Consider the following 24,716-nt stretch of genomic DNA (forward strand, 5'->3'; position numbering starts at 1 on the left):
GCTCATTGAAACGATATTCAAGAGGTACGCTTAAATGTAACAACATCCTGTAAAGCTTCAGGAGGGCAGGGAGAACAATGCGAGATTTGCCCAAGCACAGGTGCTAATAGCATCAGCTAACAGCAGATGATCTCTGTACATACACAGATGTGAAGATCTGGTGATTAATCAAAATCTATGGCTAATTCTGTCTCTCCTGATTGGCTGCTTTTTCTAAAAACAGCTCCTTCATAATATGATTACCAAGGAGGTAACAGAACTGGTATGAAAGAGGAAACTGATTGATCAACTATTTACCACTATTAAAGAAAAATTTTATCCAGGAATAGAGGAACTTTTCCAGCAGCAGTAAGACAGCAAGTCCCTTTTGTCTTAGCTGTTTACTTACTTCTCCTTTGTTCACAGTGACATTACTATGCCTGAAACAAGGCACAGATTAGCATACCAAATGATTTCACTTTTTTGAAGCGTTGTTTTCTTTCACTGTATGACAAGTCAAGATGAGCCCTGGCACTGCAGGGGCTATTTGGCATCATGTCTGTCTTTGACACAGATTTTCCATTTTGTATATCAATTATAATCTATTGTAACGATTCCAGTGACAATCTTCTCCCACACTCACACGTTTGGCCAAGAAATCCCAGCCAATGCAGTCCATGGGTTGGTAACAAGGGCTCTTTGGAGACACTTGCTGCCTGGCTGGTTTATTATTCCTCTTTGGGTGTGGCAATGACAACATCAGTTATCTGGTCCCCTTGAAATAAAACAACAGATTCCATTCATAGGACATCACTGCATCCACCCAGACTCGCAGCATACAGGACCATGCTCTGTATGAGGCAGAACTCCCGAAAAAGATAAACTTAGTTTGCCCATTTTTTTGTGTGTCCCATCTCACTCCCTGGAAATCTTTATTGTATATACCCTGCTTGCAAGCATCTACAGCACAACTCTCATTCTCAGTGGTCATGCCAGCACCACTATGTCTGGACGCAACAACCCTGCTGATGGGTCACAAGCTGTCTCTGTCCTGCCGACTCCCAACAGGAAGGTGCAAGGAGGAGTTCTGCTTCCTTCCAAAGTTTCTTCCCACTTCAGCATACTGTATTTTCCAAACACAGAATCATGATGGCTCCCTAGGACAAGTGACTAATTTTTTTTATTAACAGGCACAATCATGAAGTGCTGCCCCCTGCATGAGAAGGTCACATTGTTCTCAGATTTTCTCCCCATTTTATTTCCACATTTGACATTATGTGGACAGACCAGGTCTCTTGGAGAAGTATTTCACTGTAAAACAGGGAAACCAATTCGCAACTTTGTAAAACATTTTGCATCTTTTTTAGGAAGAAATCTTTAATTCCAACAGCCGCAATCACTAATTCAAAGTTGATGCTACGATACCGGCACTCATGTGGCTCATGAGAGCTGAGCAAATAGTTGAGGCAACGGAAGATGCAGTCATTCTGAGCTACCCCTGCCTTGCTGAGGGGTTCGTGCTGCCTGTTGCAAATCAGCATAAGGACCTGTCTGTTGCTCCAGATCTGCAGTCTGGAGCATCAGCTGAAACTGCTGATGCAAGTGGGTTTGCACCAAGACAACCTGAAACAGCCGAGATTGGCACAGGTTTCTTGTTTTGCTGGCTGTACACAGAAGCAGCAAGCCATTGCAGGGGAGTCAAAACAAGTGGAAGAATCAGTATCTCAAAAACACTGGAACAAAATTCACCAGAAGTTGTCAGAGCCCCCAACTCGGCCACTTTCAAGAACATACCACATATTTTAGTTACAATAATAGGATTCTCCCAATGTTTTTGATTGCTAAGAGAATTCAGAGCAACTACTAGCCCACTACATGATGGAGAGTACTAAAGGATTTCTAACCCCACCCCCATCTCAAAATGCTGGAGGGAGAGTAGGAAGGTAATGGACAGAAAATAACTGGAGGATTTTCATCAGTTTTCTAAATTTTACAGTGGAAACAAAGTCACTGGAGGCAAAGATATTATAGGAGACATAAAACATTCTAAGGATTAAAAATGCTAGACCTAAGGTTCCTTTGCAAGTTGTAGGTGGTATATTACTTTTAAATCATATTAATAGAAAGGCAACACTTAATTTGGAGTCTCACATTCTATTATTCTCCCCCCTCCTCAGATTCATTCATATTTGGCATACAAGCCTGCCTGATAAGCAGAGTGCTCTGCCAGTAGAGGAGCTGAGAGTGTCAAGCCCCGTCACAGAAGTTACTATGAGTGGCTCAGAGAAGCTGAGCACCCAGCACACCTTATCTGATTTGCTTTTTGATAAGGTCATGTGCTCTGGATGTATCCAGCACTTTGCACATGACATGTTCACAGCTAAGACAATCTTACTGCTTTAACTGTTAGTGTAACATTCCCATGAAGAGGGAAAATGAATGTACTGCAGCCTTCAAGACCTAAGAAGGCACTTTGCTTATTTTCCTGAATTTTCTCCCAGGACAAAATGATCAGGAAATAATAGAAACGCTGTTAAATTCTGTTATGTAGATTATATTTATAGGTCACTTGACAATAGGAAAATGTGAGTGTTAGAACTACTGGCACGTTTTTGGTTGTCAGGACAGTTCCAGACCTATTTTTAACTTAGGTAGCTTTCCGTTTATACAACAGCTATTACCAATTAAGCATCAAAAGGAGTCTCACAAATATATGGGTTTTAAATTTTCGGATTTGAAAAGCATTCTGGCTTTTTAGACAACTGAGGGTATCTTTAAACCTTCAACTTGTAACAAGTCAACATTTTTAGCAGACAGGAGAAGAGGTTTAAATAAAATATTTTCACCACACATTTTACCCTTAGTCTTCACTGTATTTTCTTTCCTTCCCTTTTAAGCTTCCTTTTCTGATTTTTCACAAACATTCCTAAGAGTATGCAAAACAGTGTTTCCTGTGAAAATAGCAGTGACATCCACATACCAGTCCCTCTGTGGAACAAAGTCAGCAAGATTTTGGCATTTTGATAAAGGGCATCCCCTCCCATCCCCAACAAGCTGGTAAGTTTGTGTTGCTTCCGAGAGGCCCCTCCAGCACCCTTCCAGCTGCAGCTTCTGACAGACTCCTTGTATGTCTCCAGGCCTCCACCATGCTCCCAGACTCCCTTTTCTGTGACTTAATCTTGGAAGGCTATCAAAGGAAACTCAGAAAGCTTCCAATCCCCCTCTGCAGGGCACATCGCCAAAGGCATAATTAAAATGTGACTGCTCTGGGGTCTGCCCATCAGTTCCATCTAAATACAGAGACCAGATTATGTCAAGAAAAGCCTGGCAAACAGCATGCTCTCCAGGGGCACAGTGAAAGGGCAGGCCCCACCGGCCATGTGTCAGTGAGAGCCCCTGCACAGATAGCACAGGTCTTCAAAATCCTAATGCGAATCTTCAAAGCTCTGTTTGTGGAAGGCTAGAACCTGTACAAGCATGGAGAACTTGAGGACTCACCAGTGGTTCCTGGGTAAGAGGGAAGGAGGTGAAGAAAAGGTTTCAGAAAGGCCAGCAACTTCACTGAAGACTGCAGAGAGGCTTATACACAGAGAACCATCTTCAGTTTGAAACTCAGTTTATCAGTTACAGCAGTGGTAAGGGAAGAGGCACCACACAGCCCTACAGATTTCTGCAGGATTTTTGCTCAGCAATGCCTAAGACCCACAACGCACCTCGGTGAAATCAGGAGATGGAAAATCAAGGGGTCCTGTAAGATGCGTGTCCACCAGATAGGAAGGAAGAGCAGCCCGGAAAGTTAAGGCAAACCAGAAGTATGAATTTAAGACATATGAAGAACGTATTTTGAACACTTGCAGGAAGATTATTTTAGGCACAAAGTAGCATTAATTGCATTACAATGAAGGCGTCAACCAGATTAACAGGTATTTCAGGTATTTTAATTTAAATTTCTCAGCTTGAAATCACTTTACTTCCCTGTGTGTAGACAAGTCCTCTGACTGTTTTTAAGGCATTTTGCTATTTCATATATTTATTTGAGGGTTTCCCTTTAATCATATTTATGCTGAATGTGGGAATACTGCAATCCGCACTGTTTGCAGGCTGCACTTCAAGAGGATGATGGATTTGGGGGGATAAGGAGGAGGACAGAGTTTTGTGCTCTCAGCTGCTCTGCAATTGTATAAACGTTGCCAACACGAAACTCGAGAGAGCTGTACTTTACGCATATGACTCAGCCCTGCTCTGGATGAAGTCACTATCAAGTGAAAGCAAACTATTTGTTTCTAACAACATATATGATGAACTCCAAATGCAAGTTCAAGGCAAAGCTTCAGTGATTTTCCCCACCCGCTTCGCTATTGTTTTGTTCAAGATATTGCAAAGGAGCTTGTGATTTAAATGACAGCAAGAAGAAAAGCAAACCGACTGACATCACTGTCTGTAAGACAGTGGGCAAAAGAAGTTCCCTGCTCTCATGAGCTAGAATCTAAGGATTTTTTTCCCCCTGCTCACTGTAACTGAGGTTTGTAACTAGTATACAGCTATTGTTTCAAGGAATACAAGATTACAGTATTATATATAACACTAGAATGTACCTAGAACTTTTTTCCTTTATTAAATCTGTTTTTAAATAATGAATTTAGCAATAGCATTCGCTTTAACTAAGTAGTAACACAAGACCATTGACTACTTCGTATCTTTTTTTATGCTGCATTTTACTTAAAGGCAACAGCAGTACCGCTCTGTGCCGACTAGCAAGCATGTTATCTGGCACATCTGAACCCACCTCACATAATCCTAGAAGCAGAGTCCATGCTGTTAACACCAGAAGTGAGGAACAAAGACTATCAAAAAGCACATTCTTTTTAACAAAGAGTTAACCTAGAGGAGAATCCTGACACAGATCATTTAAATCCTATGTGCTGTCCTTGAAACTGCATCTAAATTAAGGCCGGCAATTCCTTTAATGGCTTCAAATGCTACAAATTTGTCTTGGATAAGGTGGGAAAGAGGATGAGCAGAGAGCTGCAGATGCGCTGCAGAGTGCAATATTGGAGTGGCTTTAAGGAGCTTCTGACACTCAATTACTTTGTGATATTCTCATATGGTAGCAATAAGCTGCTGCTACTAGCAAATTCATGAAAGCATTTTTATTTATAATCATCACTGAAACATCCTAATGGGACTGAATCTTATACTGAAATATAGACTTATTCTTGCCCAGAGATGGTCTTAAGCACATGATTCAATCCTTAATCATGATGTTGGAACTGCTAGTCCCAGCTGAAGAGTAGCAGAAACAATCCCTGCTTCAAAAAAAAAAAAAAAAGCCAGTCACCAACCATTTATCCCATCAGGGTGGCTGGAATCAGATGCTTGTTAGAAATGGCCCTAATTGTTCCTTAAGAATCTCATGCCTCCTTTGGAGAGACCAAACTGATGAAAGAAAAATGAAAAGTGAGAAGAAATAATTTAAAAACAGTTTTGTTTGTAGAGGAACTGGATTCCAGTAAAGTAGCCTTTACAAACTTGACACCTTCTTTGTGTTATTTTAAAATACTCTTATCTTAGCAAGGAGAGAGAAGACATTCTAGGAAGAAAGATCCCCCCAGACTACAGCTTATAGTCGCCTTTACTGCCAGTCACAGATTTTCTCACCTTATGCTTTATCTTTAATGCAATGCTAATGGTAACAATTTCTCGCTTGGGCTATTAGACACCAGCTGGCAGAAGCACAGCACGATGCGCCCAGTGGCTAAAGAAAATCTTCACTTTCACATGCTAAACCTGAAGTCACGTGATTTTATAATAATTCATTGAGTAAAGCACGAGACATTCATCCTCAAAATCCCACAGAAACCCTACAGTGATTTGCTCTTCTTACACTTTAATCTGTTACAGAAATATAACTCAACACTGTTAATATTCGTATTCAAAGGTTACTGAAAACCAGCACTTAACTGAGGGGTTATATAGCACTGACCAAAATGCACTCAGTGCTAACAGCAACAGAGCTGAAAATTGGTTTTCATAAATTAAAGAATTACTAATCATTTTTTGGACAAAGTTTCTACCCCAGTCCCCACAGTTTGCTGTGCACAATTTGCTGCAACTTGGATAAAGCAGGCTGTCAGTTTATACTCATGTTATTGGAAGCACCAGCATCATTACTTTGCAATAACTTTGCCTTGTGAATATACATGTGGTGGGCGAGCCCTGGCTACTGAAGCCACTGCCAAAGTGAAGAAATGGACTAAAAGTGCAGTTGGTTTCTTTTGTCCTATTTCCCCCTTGTCCTTGCTATGCTGAGGAAATACACCCCACTGAATCAATTCTCAAAGGACTTCAAACTCTGTAGAAGGCCTGTACTCTAGGTTGGGTGTCTGCCCTTAGCTGGGCTTCCTTTAGGAATATCACCTGCATAGCTTGCTACAGAGCGCCTTGGAATTGGATTTTTACCTTGTATACCTGAATAGATTTGAAAACTACAACCTCAGAAAGCAGTAATTGCCCTAGTTTTACTCTGTCCCACCAGCCAGAATCACTGTTTTCCTGCAATGCCCCAGCTGGCACTGCAGCTACAGGCAAGGAGGGGGACTGACTCATTTGCTCTATCCTCCAGTCCTGCTTCACAGCTCTGGGCAGCAGGGCCAGGCCACCACCACGGTCTGCCTGAGCCTCTCAGTGTAATCTTGTTCTCAAGCATTTGAGGAAGAAGCACAGTTCCCGAACAGCAACATAATGTGCCAGCTCTATCCTGCCACTCAGCTCTGTACGTTCAGGGCGTAGGCATCGTGTGCACACTCCACCACACAACCCACACAAGCAGTGAGTGCTGCTATGCAAGAAAGCAGTAAGACCTAACGCACCTCGCATAACTTCTCTTGAAGTCCACGGGTTTCAATATAGACATACAGTTCCATGCAAGTGGCTCCCAGTGCAAGAAAAATTATACCATAAATCAGAATTATCCAGGTCAGGCAACGGACATGGGCCCACAAGACTTCCAAGTAACAAAAGCTGAAATGCACGGCTCCGTTTCCGAACGGAGCTTTCTGAAGCAACAAGAAACATTTACTGCAGTTTTGAGCACCGACTGCAACTGAAAATTAAAGTCATGCTCTGCTCAGACAGTCCACAAAAGGAAAGAGAATAGTCACATTTCTTGTCATGCATGGCTTGCTAAGCACTGCTGGGGTGGGCGACTGCACGAGGAGCGATGAGCAGAGCTCTCATGGCCAAGCAATCAGTCCCTGAGTCACCCCACAGGATCAGGAACACATGGCTTAAGTGGGAGGTGGGCAGCATCCCTATGTCTGCTCAGAAAAATCACCCGTTGTCATAGCACTACCTGCATGTGGGGAAGGCTAAGGGGTTTGGTACTGCTTCCCCCACAACCTGTTACTGCTCCTCTCCACCTGAAGCCATGGCTAGCCACCAGGTAATAGTGGTGGCACGAGGGAATGTCATACAGGGATGTCTGAAGTTTGCTCCTGCCTACATTTTCTGACGCATCTTCCCCTACACCACCTAGGTATAACAGAGGGCAGGCAATAACCCTAATGCTAATACTAAAAATCCATGTACTAAGACCCATGGAACCAAAATGTTACTCAAGTCCTATTTTGGTTATCTCCTATACAAAAATAAGTAATATATGCACCCAGGCACTCACAAAACTCTCCCCCACAGCCTCTTGGCCCTTTTCCAAGAGCATTTTGAACAATCTACAATTACTCATAAAATGTAATTGAAATTAAGTGTCAATAAAGTTTCTTTTTTTTTCTGTTTAATATGAGCTTCCTTGCATTTAGGTTTGTTATTTTGGACCATTTGCTTTTCACCTTTGTTTGTCACTCTGCTTTAATCAAGAAATTTTGTTTAAAACGTGAGAAAGTTGCAACTTTCCTTCCATTTTCGTCTTCTCAAATGAATGAGACCAAAGTGCTCCTATCTGATATTTCAGTGTTTAAGTCCTCTTTTCACTTCTGTTCATGCAAACACACTCCAGGAGGAGGGCTCAAGTACATCTAGGTTTTGATGACAAATAAATTAACTATCGAGAAGAAAACAAATGGACAGTCCTTAGCTATCGCAGAGATTTCTACTAGGAGATGTAGAATAACTCTACAGTAATTCATTCACCACAAAGCTGGGATTTTGCCAGGAATCCAAGACATAAAGCTCCAGTTTAGTTGTATTTATTTGTGTCTAAACAGTCTGCCTACATTTCTATTATTTTTCATGGTTTCTCAGCAAGGAAGACACTACAATGGACTGGGAATAGGTTGGAAATTTTTTGGCTTAGAAATGAAATCTGTGAAAAGCTGCAAGAGGAGGAGAATAAAGCTATCTTTTGAAACTTCACAAGCTAATGGTCACAGATGAGGGTCCTATATTACTCAGTGCCAGAAAGTGCAGGGCACTCTTTAAACCTTGAAAAAGATTGGAACATTTCCCTTTTCCAGCCTTCAGTCACCGCATGAAAAATTCAACTGCAATTAGCATTTAGTACAAAGCGCTTTCTGGAGGCTGACAATAGGTAGTCAGACCAGAAAGTGTACGTAACAAGAACAGAATCCTATTTTAAAGAATTGTATGGTTTTTGTTAACAATGACGTGATCCCCGCTTTTCCCCCAGAAAATTCAAACACATATAATTCTCTCTGCTTAGCAGCATAAATCAAGAGCAAGAAAACAGAAGTTTAGATTAAAAAGCATCAGGGTAAGTTCAGGGGCATGTTAAATGGAATTGCTTATTTTGCTGTTCCATTAAATAGGCAAGCTCAATGCATCTGACACCCAGCCCCATTCTTTATGATCACTATTCACCATCAATCATTTAAGCTGTGTGTCAGACCTACCTAAGTGAAGTGTCCACTGCTCTGAATGACTGTGATGCGCACTTTGTGCTGGGAGGGAGATGAAAGATGAACTATTATATTACTAAATATCTCTGGGGAAAAAAAGATCTTCTCTGCATTACGTAAATTTCCATGACATTTCAATTAATCTCCTAGTGCTATTTACAGTCTGTACACTGCACAACGTGAGCTACTGTGCCTAAGGACAAAATATCAAAGAGAAAGTACTAATTGAGTCTTAGCTGTGATAAGGTGACTCCAAGTAAATGTTAAAACCAAACAGCATCATCACCTTTCACATCTCCATGCACAGAGACAAAAGTGGCTGATAATTAAGGCAATAAAACAGCAGCTTTACAATCTTTGTCACAAGTTGTCATTAATTCTCTACCACTCCCTTTTCCCCTGCATATTTGCTTTTCAGCAATAGAGCTGAATAGCACATAAAGGCACTGGTGGCATCATGTGCAGCCACCCGGTTCTGAAAAGCATTTCAGAGTTAATGTTTTCTTACCTTTTATAGAAACCATGAAGAGGCTGGAGACATAAAAACTGCCAGTAATCCAAGCAGAAGGCCTTTAACTTCAGCATTTTAAAATACTTCTACTGCAGCAACTGCAGTCTGCAGCTAGGTTTGAACAACACAAGACTTCTTTTTGTTATGATTTGAATGACTCAAATCCAGTCCAACACACTCCCCTCCTTATTGCTGCAGCAGAAGTGTTTCCAACCGCTACCGACACAGGCAGCTTCTCCTGCACATGGCACAGCACCTGCACCCTCGCCAGACCCCACTTTAATACAGAGAGGCAGGTGCACAAAGGATACAAATTCATGTGCGTTCTTTGATCCCGATTGCAGTTTATCTTTCCAAAAGTCCCCAAACCGGGATAGCTGTTATTACACAGAAATCTCACTTCTCCTTTTGGCTATTTTAGGCCATTCTAAAAGCCCTCTGGTCAAACAACGTGTATATATTCCAGTTAAGGGTTTTGGAAGGCCTTTGTAAAGCATCCTTAAAGCTCACAGAACTTCGGAAAATGGAAGCAATTATCTCAGTCAGATCTGACAACTGCCTTATAATCACAGCAGCGCTATGATCCCATCACATGGGAACAGCAGGCTTTTTTCCTTTCTCTCTTTTTTTTTTTTTTTTAAATAGAGCAGCACACAACTCTGTTAATCAGCTTCTCCTGTGTACATCCCATCAGCTCCATTGTCTGCCAGCACCTATGAAAACTGTGGGCTCCTTATGACAGGGGAGGGGAGAAAAAAAAAAAAAAAAAAAAAAAGGCAGAAGCACAGACCCTCCCCGCTCACAGACCCCACTAATCTTATTTCCAGCACACGCTGCCAGTTAGGTCTGTGCGAAAAGAAACTGATGGCCACATGGTGCACAGCGGGGCCGGGACACGGGGTCCCCCTGGCGGGGCCGGGACGGGGACCCTCCCTCCCGCCGGGGCTCAGGCCAGCAGCCCCCCGCATCCTCCCAGCGCCTGCCCAGAGCTGCTGGGATTCCACAGGGAGCGCAGAGCAATTAGGGGCAAGCGGCTTTAAAGGAAATTTCAAAATTAGCAGCATTTGCTATTTAAAACCTCCATCTAGACACACAAAAAATCTTCTTGTCTTTTTATTCCGAAAAGGCAAGAGTCCAAATTTAATTTCTATCTTTTATGAGAGACATTGGCCCAAACCTACCACCTCTCTCCCCCGCCCCCCCCCCCCCCCCCCCCTTACTCTTTCCATACCAAGGTGCACATTTGCTTTTAGGGAGCTGCCCCAGTCTCACAGGATACTCTGAGCAAGAATAGCGCAGAACTGCTATTCTGCAGGAAACATTGCTGTCACAAAAGACAACTTCAATAGCAACTTTTTTTTTTTTTTAAAGTTTTTGTTGTTCTTCAATAATAACAAGCATCCTAGTGGAGATTGACAGTTTGCTGTTTACTTTTCCAGAACCTAAAATTTGGCTATTGCTTATTCTGTTGAGTTTTTGAAAATCACTAATAGTAAATATTTAGGATATAGCTTGCACTAGGTGTTAAAAAGGTCCAAGTTCCATAGCACTCTATATATATCCACACGCATATGGGACATAGTACATACATATCTACTATGGAACATAGCATATACAAATGGAGCATAGTACATACTATGGAACAGAGCACATCCGTGGGAACTTAAAAGCTCAACAGATACAACAACAAAACCAAAACCCAAAGAAATACTTAAAAGCCAAGATTCTGGCACTTGGACAGGTGGTTTTGGTTTTTTTAAAGAAAAAATATTAGTAGTGTTTAAAAAATATTAAAAGAAAACCAAACCCCTAAAGCTTAACTTGAGGCTTTTTTCCATGTAGACATATCTAGTTCCCCAAGTGTCTGGATAATAAGCTATATTTAGGGATCCTTTTGGTTTCTGGTTTTACTCATCGTCACTTTTCAGTTACATAAGTGCCTTGTGACTTCTTAGAAAACTGGTTTGTGTAAGTTTACTTGAAATTAAATTATAAATATATTTGAGTAAGAATTGGCAGTTTCTTTAGTGACGTAAAGAAATAGGTAAATTTTGCCTAAGACAACACTAAAAAATATTCGTGTCACACTTTGTCTGGTATTTCCCAAAAAATACATTGTACAGTATAGGGTGAATGCTGGGAACAAACAGATCATGAGAAAAGCAACTTGCATGAAAAAGCATAAGCATGATATGCATTTGATTTGGGCCTTTTAAAAAATAATTTCTTTTCAAGTTTCTCTTGAAAATAATCAATTGCCTGTGATGCCTGCATTTACTCACTGTGATTTCTTTCAGAGCAGCATCAGAGCTGGTGCTGTTGCAGTGATCCCTAAGAAAACACTACTGCTTACTTTTGAGCAGCAAGTCCCCTAACAATATAAAATAGTGCAAAAGTTCAAGCCTATTTTTCTTCCGGAACTCATATTCCCCTGGGCTTCATTAGCTTGGCAATTTTCAAGACATCATGATGAGGACATTTAGATTTTCATATCAAAATCTTCCATCCCAGCTTTTCATCCCTTATAGCAGCCCCTGTTTTCTGGGGATAGTTTTATCTAAAGAGGAACTGAATGAAAGGCCCTTGAGATTCAGTGCCTCTCCCGGCAAGTCCCAGCCTCCCCCAGTCTCCCTGGTGCTGCCTTCTGTCTTGGGCTGGGCTGGGCCTTTACAAAGGCTATGGAATGCTTTCAAGAGGATAACATAGAAACCTTTTCCCTTTCATTTCCAAGAACAATCAGAGAGCAAACAAAAAAAAAAGTTTGAGTTACCCCTATTGGAACATTCTTCTGTCTGAATTTCTTGAGATTCCTTTAAAAATAAAGAAGAAAAAAGAAAGAAAAAAAAACAGTAGCAGCAGCAAGGACTGCCTTGCCCCATAACCAATATCAGCTATTCTCAGGATCAATGGAGAGGGGGAAAGCCATACCGAGACAATAAAGCTCAAGAGACATCATCCAAAAACTTGATCCTGAAATGAGGCTTTTTCTGAAAGCTTATCCTTTGACTTTTCACATTGCAAAGCAATTTCTTTCTCTCCATCATACCCTTCCCAGGAAGCGGAGGGGAAAGCATTTGTCACCTTAATTACTTCTAAATACTGGACTTTCAGTGACTAGAAACTACGTACCCATGAATTTTCTGACAGCAACCAACACTGATTATACTGCACTGCATGCAGAGAAAATGCTAATTAGGACCTTTGCAAATGAAAAGCACCATGCTCTCAACACGCTCTTCATTTTTCCTTGTCTTCCAGAGGAAACCAACAAAGAAAATTAAGCTTCATCTCACGCTCACCCTGGATATAAAACCAGTTCTTTAAGAAAGGCATTTACCAAAACCTTTGACTTAGAATTCCCAGGCCTAATAAGAGGAGGAATTTTTGGATGTGCTGCAGCTTCAGCGCTGGTACCGTAAGTGAACAGTTCACTGAAAACATCTGTAGTCATTCAGAGGTTTGCGGTGCAGAGGCAGCTCTGGCAGCAGCGTACTGAAGCCTCCAACAAGTCTTTCAAAAACAGCCGCTAAAAAAAAAAGGCAAAGTCAAAATCATATAGTACAACACCTCCTTTTTAGGGATGGCTGTCTTGTCAACCCATGAAGCTCCAAGGCTGAAGTAAAACAATCCACTGATGAGAGAGAGTGTTGTATAAAATAACCCCAGCATGAAGTCAGTGCCTGCTAGATTTACTAATACGTTGACTTCAAACGTTGGGGTTGGGGAAAATCAGGAAAATTGCCTTGTTTAGCTACAATAACCTTTAACCCTTCACAAAATACATATATTGAACTACTGCTATTTACTTACACCCTTATAGCGATATGTCAGACACATTCCTGAAAAATTTCACTTGCCCAGGAAAACACTGTGTGCACCTACTTACATGGAGTCCAGAAATTGTAAGCCTGCAGTAAGAAAACTGTTTTCCATGAGTCTGTCATGACTCCAGGGTGAAATACTTCAATAGCCACACGCACAACTTTGTGCTAGTGATTTTTACATAGTGGAGCTAAAGAATATCGAGAGGCCAAGATAGCATGGCTCCTATACTAATTCCATTATTCTGTGCATACCACATTAAAAAGTGGGGATCATACAAGGAATACATATAAGGTGTACAAAACAAGATTTTGTGCAACTGAATAGATGCTGAACTAGTTCCCAGGAGGCTTAAAGGCCTTATGGCTCACAGAACACACCAGCACACAAAGTTCCTTACACTGGGTCCCTTTCTTGATACTGGAAATCAAGTAGTCTCCACATCCAAGTTGGTGGGAAAATGTCTTGGGTTGCTTATACAAAGAATAAGGAGGACTTCCATGCTAAAGGCCCTGGCAAACCATATCTCTCTTCCTGTCCCTCTCATACATTTCTGGGTACCCCTTCAGCATGTGTCCCTTCCCCACCAGGGACAACGGAAGGGCTGTGCTCATACAGAGCTTCCGGGCTCTGCTGCACTATTGTGACACCCAGGCACGTTGATGACACGTTCCTCAGAGATGCCTAGAGAATCAGGGACCAAATCAAGCAGTCTTTTCCCCTCCTCTTTACTCAAAGGGAAGCTCTGCTGCCTATAAACACTCCAGTCACTCAAAACGAAGTTATTTTGCTTCAAACTGCTCTCAGATTTGTGCATCCCCCACAGATGAATATTGATGGTCATTTGATACTATCCTTCATTTTTGGTTATTAAGCCTCTAAGCTGCCAAAATTTCATGACATAGAATAGTGAGAAATTTACTGTTCTCTTAATGCTAAATATCTTTTCTACACGTCTGTTCTCTAAACTCGTGCAAGCACTAGTTGGTCAATTTGTTACAGAAGACAACAAATATGCCACGAATATCTGCAAAGCAGAAATATTTAAATTTTTGGATCATTGAAAACAGGTCTGGTAAAACAACGCTCCAGAAGGCCCACATTAATATCTAGATACTAGGAAACAAAATATTTTCAGATACCAGCTGACAAGAGTCCAACTCAAAATATCCAGAAAAAATACTGTGCAAACTATGAAAGAAATTGTGCAAAACAAAATACACATACATACATATATATACACACACACACATAGTGTGCTAATTCATACAGATTTTTCTATTTATAATGGACACAAGCAAATTCTTCACATTAGCCCTTACTCTTTACAGCACTGGGCTTTTCTCTGATCTCACAACTGTGTAATTTTAAAATTGAACCTACAGAATCCAAGTGCAATCTAAATAAATCCAGGGGAAACAAATGGATCTATCTAGTAGGGAATCTATATGCAACTGAAATTTAACAAAATCAGAAGTCTGGGTTACCATGTTCCAGAGTAGGTGAGAACTAGAAGAGCGTTCTTCAAGGGCAAACTGTTGATGGGGACATGAACTTAGTGAGCAAAATACAAGGAAATTAGCCTGATTAGAAGTTACTGGGTTCTTGACAGGACACTGGATGGGTTGGTATTAAGTGGTACTTTCCACTTTATGAGTCATTCAAAGGCAAATTTGATCAATAAGTTCATGAAAACACATTCAGTAACAAGAAGTCTACTATCTTTCATTTTACTTAAAAATAATAGCCTTAACTCCATTTAATTACAACTCTGAACAGGCTTATTTGACCTACTGAAGTCTACTAGATTTTACATGCTGTTTCTTCAATAATTATTTAACCCTAGGAAAAATTGACTGGTTTAGCTGATATAATCTGAGTATTTCTTTAATGTCTCCTCTGCAATTGTTTTACTCTAGAGTTTTTAAACATCATAAGATTACTTCATTTGTAGTTAGAGTAGCATTTTCCTCATCTGGTAACTCCCAGGTATTATTTCACCCCAATCCTCAAAATTCAAAAGGATTTACCACATGCAAGTGCATTTACTTCCAAATAACCTTTTATAAAGACATTTCTGTAAAAGTAATTGCAAGTATTCTGAAGATTACTGTTTAAATTAGTTTAGGAAATGTCTGAGCACAGAGATCTTATAAAAGTGAATAGGATAAAGAGGAAAGCCTCAAAATCTCTGATAACTTACATCTTAAAACTAAATCTATTCAAAGAATATTCTCTCGTCCTTTTCCCACCAAATGTTAAAATTCAGCCACTTCTTACCTCTGTCCAATTCTTCCCCATCTTTCTCACTGACATCCTCCCATGGAAAAAAAAAAATTCCACTGGAAGGAAAAACATTGTAATAAAATATGCTATTTTCCCCAAAGGTCTGTCTAGCCTGGAATGAAGAAGGCAGCAACACCTGGTTCTGGGAACCTTATCCCAGAGAATGGTAAATCACAAACCAACTAATGATGTTCTCACTAAAATAAGTTTGCAGCAAAGCGAGGCAGGGGAAGATGACATTGTTCCTTGCATTGTCCTACCGCACAAAGAAAGTGTTCCAGTCAAACCGGGAGATGGGAACAAAACTACAGTCACGACTGAACATGGTCCAGCGTTGCTATGCTGAGCTGAAGACAATGATAATATTACAACACTCTGTGTGTGTGTTACGAAATGATAATAAGGCATATGCCTTACTTTCAGAAGACCATACACTGGAAAATAATGGAAGAATAGTAATAGAGAGGGCCTTTTACTTGAATAAGGTTAAACAGAACAGTTCCCATTGATGTTTTGTTCAAGCAAGGTTAAAACTACATTATGTGGGTAAAAAAAGTCACATCCTCAATCCGTAACATCTCCAAAGGAAGACTTTACCAAAACAACTGTCAATTTGTGAGGAAGGGTATCTGCCCCGACTTAATCAAAGGAAGTCTGTGACTTTGATGCATTCTTTAATGTGCAACTGTGAGAATAAAAGATGCAAGGTGCTCATTTGATATGCAGTGTTAACAGTGCTAAGCATTTTTTTCTAAATCAAGTGATCAAAGTAAAATCTCAGTTACTGCAATGACTCATATGACAGTACTCTGAAGTTTATACATGGGCTTTTATCAAAATGCTGAGCAATGGAAAACATGAATGACATTTCGACACAATCAGTATTGTTCACTCAAAGCAGTATAAAACTGCCAGGGAAGGTCAAACATTTTCAGCACAATCTAAGGTTATAAAGATCAGAGAGATGGTTTGCCCATGTGTGTGCACAAACCAACCTTTCCTCCCTCCCCTTTGTGCTCCTCTGAGAACGAACATGTTTTTGAAGCTAGAACTGAATTTCAAGTCAGAAATCCTGGAAGAGCATGAACTATTACCTCTCAAATAGAAAAATCCAGTTATTTGGTCAATGCCTTTACTGGCTATGCATTGTAAGATAAAGTTATGTGATGTACAGCTGATACAGAATAGAGGTAATTTCTATTATTTCAAACCGAAAATTAACATTTGTATTAATACAGTACTTGAGTGGATCAGTTGAGATGCTGCTTCGTTTTTCCAATGAAGTCCTGAGATGATAGCAAAAGCATAAAATTATAAAGCATTAAAACCATTCCAAAACACTATGTCCTTCAATGTCAAATGCTTAATGACTGTATGTTTTCTTCCTTTTTATTGACATTTTATAATACTTAGCATGTCATTAAACATGGTTGTTTAAAAAAACTCAAACACCTCCAACAAAAAAAACACCAGCCATTTCATATACACTAGAGAAAGGGGAAATACAGAAACATTTGTCTGAACTAGTCAAAACATGATCAATTTTCAATATTCTAAAGGCACTCTACCCTTCTGTATTTGTTATATATTAATGACAATCCTTTGTTCTATGAATAATTGACACAAGTTCTACTATATGCACCATTATATTAAGCGTTTCCAGAACATGTCTTCTACTTTCAGTCTGGCACTGTGTGTGCTCAGCAGCAAAATCTCAGCTCAATTCACCCGTAGCAGTGCACAACCTCAGCATGTACTAGCATGTGCAAGTATTGCACAGTCTGCATTAGGAAGAAGCGTCAGAAGCCTTCACAGCATAGACGCCTGAAAACTTCAAAACGTCCTTCTTGGAGGTGCTAGCTAGCTCCACAGCAACACATCTGCATTACTCTGATCATGGTTGCTGAGCATAAAATCCACCTTTCAGCAAATCGTGAAGCTGAAGTTGATGCTTAGTTTAGGTGCATACGTAATTTCAGGATGCAAAAAGTGTCCCCACCACAAGGCTTCCTGGCAAAGAGCAGCACCAGGGTAGGGTAGTGTACATAAACCAAATCCTGATCACAGAAGAATAGCGCTGTGCAGCTTACAAGCACATGTTCCTGGCCACATCGCTTTCATCCTGAGCATATCTGCTAAGCAAAAACAGCATAGCTGCACCGAACAGGGAGCTGGGAAAAATTCTCCTGCAGGACCCTCATGAAGTTCCATTCTATCCTCTTGCTGGCTTTTCTCATGCTGGGCATCAGATGACAATTTATTCACTAACAGAATAGTCATCCTTACATTCTGGCTCTACCCAAAGAGGCAACTACTGCATTGTCCTGAAGAATTACTGCAGCAGAAAGTTAAGATACTGTAAGTACTGAGGTGATTACAACTACTCTTATGTTTAAGCAGCAATATTTTAACATGTAGTATGGTATTACTAATTAGACTTGCTCTCATTAACCATGACTTCAGGTTTATTACAAACATGATAGAGTTAAAGTCTTAGGATGAAAATAGTTTTTCCACAGGCTGTAATAAAACGTTAACCAAAGCCTCATAATGAACACTTCATCATCATGTTAGAAATAATTTTTAAATGGTTATTTACACTTACTCATTTATATCCCTTACACAAGCTGCCATAGATGAACCTTTGCTCATACAGTCATTAATGTGTATGGTCTATGGAGGTTCATAAAATGAGCATTAGAATTGCATTAATTATATTTACAGTAGGTGTTTGTAAATCAATGGCAGATCCTTCCTTTTAATCACAAAATTACTAGTATGTTCACAAAAATAAACAGGGTTGAGTGAAGGAAGGAGGCCATAAACACAGCATATCCAAGAATTAGCTATACAGCAATGGCAACAAACCATATTGTCCAAATAGCTTTTAACTAAAGCACTAAATTTTTAAAATAGCTTTTAGGAGCTTATTCCACCCTGTAATTTGTTTACTTCCAGAGTTCAAGATTTGTGAATAGCGATGGATTTTGAGGGTCTGGCTTACATACGTTGGCTTTGTGGCTTATTGTTAGTTTAACAATTGAAAATTGTGCACTTAATTTACTTATAATTAAGTTTACTGCTTAACACAGCGTGCTGTGGAAGTGCCAACCTGCTCACCGAGTGTGATATTTTTGCCTCGCTTTTATATAGATTTAGAAAAATCTTCTCTTAACAGTTTTGGACCTTCTTACTATAAACAAATATTTAACAGACTCCGTCTTTGTGCGGTGATGGTGCATTGTGCATAAAGAAGAGACGGTAATGAGGCACAAGGCAGCACTGATTAGCCTTCACCCCAGTGCAACTTTGATTGTGGTGCTGAAAGACACCGAGCACGTTGTGACCTCAGGGACTCCTTATACAATCACAACTAGCAGGATTACAGCTTAATTAAAAGACTCTCATTTGCCTTCTGAAGACAGACACCTACGGCAGGCTCCCCAACGACCAAGAGCTTCAGTCAGGAAATGCATATATTTTTAGCTACATAGGAAAAAGCACAGTTCCCACAGCAGAAATATCCATGAAACCCAGCTGAAAGGTTCTGTTTTTACTGAGATAATTTTCTAGAAATTTCCCTGCTGCTACTAAGAGCAGTTCACCATGCTATTACTGTTTATGTACTTAGCAACTACAGTTAAAAAGCCCCAAACACAAAAAGCCACAGATCTAATCAATCTGGTTGCTGGCAACAGAGCTGCAATAGCTGCCGATGTTTTCAGCACTCAGCAAGCCCCACTAGCACTGTGGCACTGGAAGGGCTTCAAAAGTTGATCTGCTTTAACGAAGCTGTGTACATGGTAGACAGGCTATGTCATGGAGAGACCCGCTGTAGCTTGGCCCCCACCCCCCACCCTCACCCCGGCATCGTGTCACCGGGAGCCCTTCTGCCAGGGGCACAGGCAATGGAGTCTCTTACAGTAAAATCTCTACATTACAAACTTCCCATCCTTGCATAATTAATTTCTTCAAATACAAAATCACAACAGCTCTATGGAGAAAGGCTTATTACTGGTTGTCTTGTGCGAAGATCAGATGTGAAAACAGTGTCAAACAGAGGAAAAGCTGCCTGAGCTGAACCAAAGCAATCTCCCTGGATGACAGCCACACATAGATCGCAACTGGGGAGGCAAGACGGAAGCCAAGACGTACCCCGAGAAGGGTTGCACGCCCAGAAAAAGCTATAGCCCAGCCCTTTAAGCTAGTCCCCCACCAACAGATTCAACATGCTGCTGTGGAAAAACTCAGGAGCAGACTGACAAGAAGAAAAAGGTTAGCAGCCAAGAAAAAAAACAGTATAGAGATAGGAGAAATCAAGTTTAAAATCTACTGAAAGATCTGGATTTGGGGTACAGAAATTTAGTTAATTGAGTTTACAGAATAATTTTAGTATAACCGCATAATAACTTTCCTTCTTTCTTTACATCTAAAATCCCATTTAAATCTTTTGGTTTCTTTCCAAATACTGCTCAAAGATGGAAAGTTAATTTAAAACATAAAAATAGCCCAAATTCTGAACACAATATCATTAAGCTACAGTAAACAAAATATCTCATTCTACACAAAGTAATTTCAGTAATGTCTGTTTCAAGAAAAATAAAAATGCATCTAATCTAGATTACTTCTAAACAATGTTTTTTTGTTTTATTTTTTAACAAATTAACTGGACAGGAAAAAAATATTGCAGTGCTCTAAAGAAAGCAAGTAGGGATGTCTAACAATATTTTGTTTATTCCTAATGGGCACCGATTCAGTATATCTGTAGTCCAGAAAGGACTCCATCTACTATCTAATGATAAAGCTATTAGAAATATATTATTAAAAAAATACACTTGTCTACATATGTACAATATGTACTTTTTACATGCACAAGAAATTAAAAGAAAACCAAACAAAAAATACAATTAACTGTAAAACTATGCCCAAGGAATTGTCTCAAAATTGAGCTGAGATTATATACCACTAAAGAGAAGAAAAACTGCAGAACCATCCTGCATTACCAGGGAAATGCTTTGAACAACACTGCAGGCTGTTTTGTATCTCCAGTTTGTTTCCATGGAGTTTGCGAGGTCCTTCTAGGTAGGGAGTTAAGGAAACCTGCTCCAATTTCACTGAGTCATCAGCCGAATGACATCTCTTCGTCATGCAAATTCTTGACATTTCAGAGAAAAGGCAGAGGAATCATTGCATGGACTGTAACTAAACCTGGCACACAGGGCTATACCCAGTTGAATTATTTGGCAGTAACATGGTCAGCATGAAACTTGAAGAATGTGTGTAATTGTTGGTAGTAACCTCTTTCAAGGCTAAAACAATCATACAGAATATGGATACACAACTCCTGAATTTACAAACTTGCTTAGAGCTTGCATCTATTTCCATCAGCTAGCACAGAAATCATGAACAGCCCACTGCTTAAAAATATTACCAAGAAATCATCAGTCTAAAATTCAGACAGATGCTGCCTTATTCAGTAGGCTTTAGGTATCCATAGACAAAAAGGAGTAAATATAATTCTAGTTGAGAGTTCTGTCCTGAAGCAAAACACAAGGCCACGGGCTATGCCTATTATTCTCACTGTGTAGTGAGCAAACCTGGGGGTACAGGATTCTGAGTGATTTGGTATTTAAAAGATCATATTCCAAAATGTTTTAGCAGATTTAAGTGAGACACACTACTAGCTTCTTATTAGCTTGAACAATGATACAAGTTCTGCTTTATTTTGATTTTTTTGTGATGAAAGAAAGCATTTTTCATAAATATAAAAATCAGTCTTACTGAAGATTATTTTGGCAACTGCATAAGATGGAGTTTCTTATACCATATGGACATAGAAAAGGTAGAGGATGAATACTGTGAAGAACTGACAATCTTAAATCCTGCTTTCCTCACCTGTGAGAACAGACAGGGAGCCTTATTGATCTGGGAGACAGCATTACAAACAAAGACCTTAATTTGTTCTCTCAGGATGGAACAGTGACAATGTAAATCATTACAACACTTCTAAGGAAGATGTCAATGCAATTGCAGTAAGCACCAGCACACCAGAACCACATAGGAACTATGCTCTTGCTGAGACTAGATAAACAGAATATAGTCATTCTAGTAGCCCAGCTACAGCTATAAGCCTTTTACAGAATGTTTGTTAACTCTCTTGATGGAGTGCTAAGTTATATGGAGGTTCTTACTACAGCTCAGTACAGCTGCCTCGCCTTCTCAGGGTCCCATGGGCAACCTCCAGCCCTACAGGCTCTATTCTACTGAATATTCCTAAATTGGGACAGGAGCAGTCCATTTCCATCAGTGCAGATGGCTGCAACTGCTTCATTATCTGTTAACCAGAGGATAAATGAGACCACAGTACTACCTGTCTTACTGCTGACAGAGGATACAAATAACTATGTATCATAAGCAGACATTGTGCAAGCAGCAAGAAAAAATGCCCATTTGAGAAAAGCCAAGATACTCTTCTGGCATGAAAATGCACAATGGTGGCAGATTTAATAATTGTAGTTGAAGCAAACCCACAGATTGATTCGAAATAAAGATTTTTTTAAATACATCATCTTTTGGCTAAGAAGTGACATTCATTTGGAGCACCACAGCACAAAGATACACCATCTGCAAATGACATCTCCAAGCACATGTGTGAGAGGAAATATGGTCCTGAGTTCTGTCAAACCTTTGGTGCTAGAAGCAGCATGGTATTGCATCTTTTTAATGCTGAGGAAAGGAATGCAGAATAATATATTAAATATTTAAGACCCTGTGCTAGATATTGCTCAGTGAATAATTGCTGCTTGTCACAGTTTCTTCGTATGAACTGGCAGCACACGGAAGAAAGGGGATCCTGTTCACCGCAGGCTGGTGCTGTGATGCCCCACACGTTCAGTTACAAATGACCAAATTATTTTTTTGTATTCCAAAGTGCAGCTTCATTAAATGGTAATATTTGCCCTTGCTTGAAGATGGTCTGAAACCTAGCACTGACGAACGCTTTGGCTCCAAGTCTTAGTACTCCATTTGGTAGGTGAGCCCAAAGAATCTATTCATAACAGGCAAAAAGAAGGTAACTGAAGGATCATACTCAGCCAGAACACCCCCCTCCCACAGAAACAAAGCTGGAAATTATATTCCAGCTATTACATTGGTCATCAAACAAAAAAGCCACCCCTTCATATTCTATGTGAACTTGCTCTAAGTCACTTCTGTGAGCGCCAATAGGACTCCAGGATGTCCAGCTTAGCACCCAACATGCTTTACCTGCAAATGAAAGCCATAATCCCCAAAGTATCAAGCACTGCACAGTATCATACCTTCTTCATAATGCTCCAGTTTAACAACGTGCAGAAAGCTGTGCCATCTTCAGTCTGCTCCCCTTTAATTAGTTGCTTAGGGACCAAGTTCCCAAAGCACCCATAAGAGGGTGAAGTTATTTAAGAGAGAACTAATAGCAGAAAGTAGTAAGGTAACATTTGCGTTAATTTTAGCCTCCTGCCTCTAAAATTCAGCTCAGCACACCAGCTCAGCTCGCGTTCCCCCTCATTAGTGGAGCTTGGCTTTGCCCAGATATCTGCCAAGCCATCAGGGAGGGCACACTCCCCAAAAAAACCTCAGAAGTGCCCTGAGCTAAAAGGACCCAGCAGCTAGCAGTTCAGCATTCACTTTTGTTAGACAGCCCTTCACCTGATGTCCCAAACAAATGGCCCTGAAGAAACAAGCTGTGGGAAATTCTAATTTGAATATCACAGATGAGAAACTAATGCAGAGACTGGGCTCCTCCCAGAAATTAGGAGGAATCTGATGGATATATGGCTAGAAGCTCTGCCATAATGTCTCTTCTGGCTGGAGCATCATTTATCAGACATGCAGCTGTGTGCTGCATTAACTAGTGCAATACAAATGAATCAAGACATCTTCAAGAACTGAAGGCAGACTGATATAACAGCATGCTTGTCTTGCCTGTACGTCTGCCTTGGCACTACTGCGGACCACTGTCAGAGACTGAGTACCGCCCGAACAGATGCCCACTCTGATGCGGCACAGCTACTCTGACTCACTGTTTCCACCAACTCATTACTATGTGGTCATTCAGTTCTCTGGGGGACACCCTGCAATCTTAATACAGGTATGTTTCAAAGGCAGAAGCTCTCAGAAAACCTGTAATGCATCTGGCAGCTACATCCACATGTGGATTCAGTTCAGAAAACCTGTATCAGTAGCCTGTCAGAACCATAGATCTGAAAGTAGAACAGCCGAACTCCAGAGGTTTCTGCAGAATTGCATAGGTAAGTAGGCCAGAACCTGACATCACTCAAGATTAGTCATTGGAACAAACTCTAAAAATATAGTTCAAATTAAACGTTTGTTTTGGATATACAATTTAATAGCTTTGCTGACAGAACCGGCACTGTTCACCTAGGAATAGGCAGCATTCAGAAGGAAGGACTAAGAACTTTACAGGATACCATCAAAATTCTTGCCTTTAATTTTCTCTTCTTGTACATTGTGCTCCAAATATTTTAATGAACCATTGAGACAAGAAAGTACTTAAATACAGGTTTAATGCTGCTCTTAGTAATAAAAAGCTTTCGTCACTTGGGGCTTGAACGACACATTCTTGAGTAGAATTCTGCTGGGTCTAGAGGGTTTGCACAGCTCTGAGCTGGAAAGCCCATACTGTCTGTCCTCAGAGCAGAACTCATTTTAACAGGTCACACACAGTTAAAGCTGAATTATAAATCTAAGCAGGCAACTGATTGTTCAGAAAACCAACTGACTGATAAGAGGTTTTTGTTGGATCCCTTCCAGACACCACATGGCTGTGTGACCAAAAGGTGTTCTTCAAGGACAGAAACAGATCAGAGAAAACAACCAAAAGCTTTAGGAAAACTCTGAACACACTTTTCTACTTAGCATACTAGAAACGTAACTGGATTTTGTTTGGGCTGTGTGCAGGCTACATGCACAAGCTTTTCTTTCATTTTTCCTCCTTCAGGATGTTTCCCTTTGCATCACAGGGTTCCATTATAATTTTGGGAGTGTTCAGCACAAAAGCATGCCCAAACACTCATTTTTATAACATGTTTTCCAAATCAAAAATATAATAGCAGTTCCTCAAAGATATTTTAAATCTATAAGAAAAGCAATATCTAGGAAAGAAAGCCATCCCAACATGAACCTAAAAGCCATGAGGAAATAACCAGCAAGCTTGGTTGGCTTTATGGATTTGGGAAGACTGTGCA

At 40.3% G+C, this 24,716-nt stretch overlaps 1 protein-coding gene across 2 annotated transcripts in view; it reads right to left on the bottom strand.

Annotated features, from left to right (window-relative positions):
* IQSEC1 (IQ motif and Sec7 domain ArfGEF 1) overlaps positions 1-24,716 on the bottom strand; it is a 343,350-nt gene that overhangs the window by 141,337 nt on the left and 177,297 nt on the right. For both annotated transcript variants that reach the window (XM_086469757.1, XM_086469758.1), the window contains exon 4: positions 16,710-16,754. In XM_086469757.1, the coding sequence (XP_086325883.1) occupies positions 16,710-16,754 (45 nt within the window). The remainder of the gene's footprint in view (positions 1-16,709; positions 16,755-24,716) is intronic.

The sequence above is a fragment of the Leptosomus discolor genome, chromosome 9, assembly GCF_034619465.1.
Source record: "Leptosomus discolor isolate bLepDis1 chromosome 9, bLepDis1.hap2, whole genome shotgun sequence".
Classification (NCBI taxonomy): Eukaryota; Metazoa; Chordata; class Aves; order Leptosomiformes; family Leptosomidae; genus Leptosomus; species Leptosomus discolor.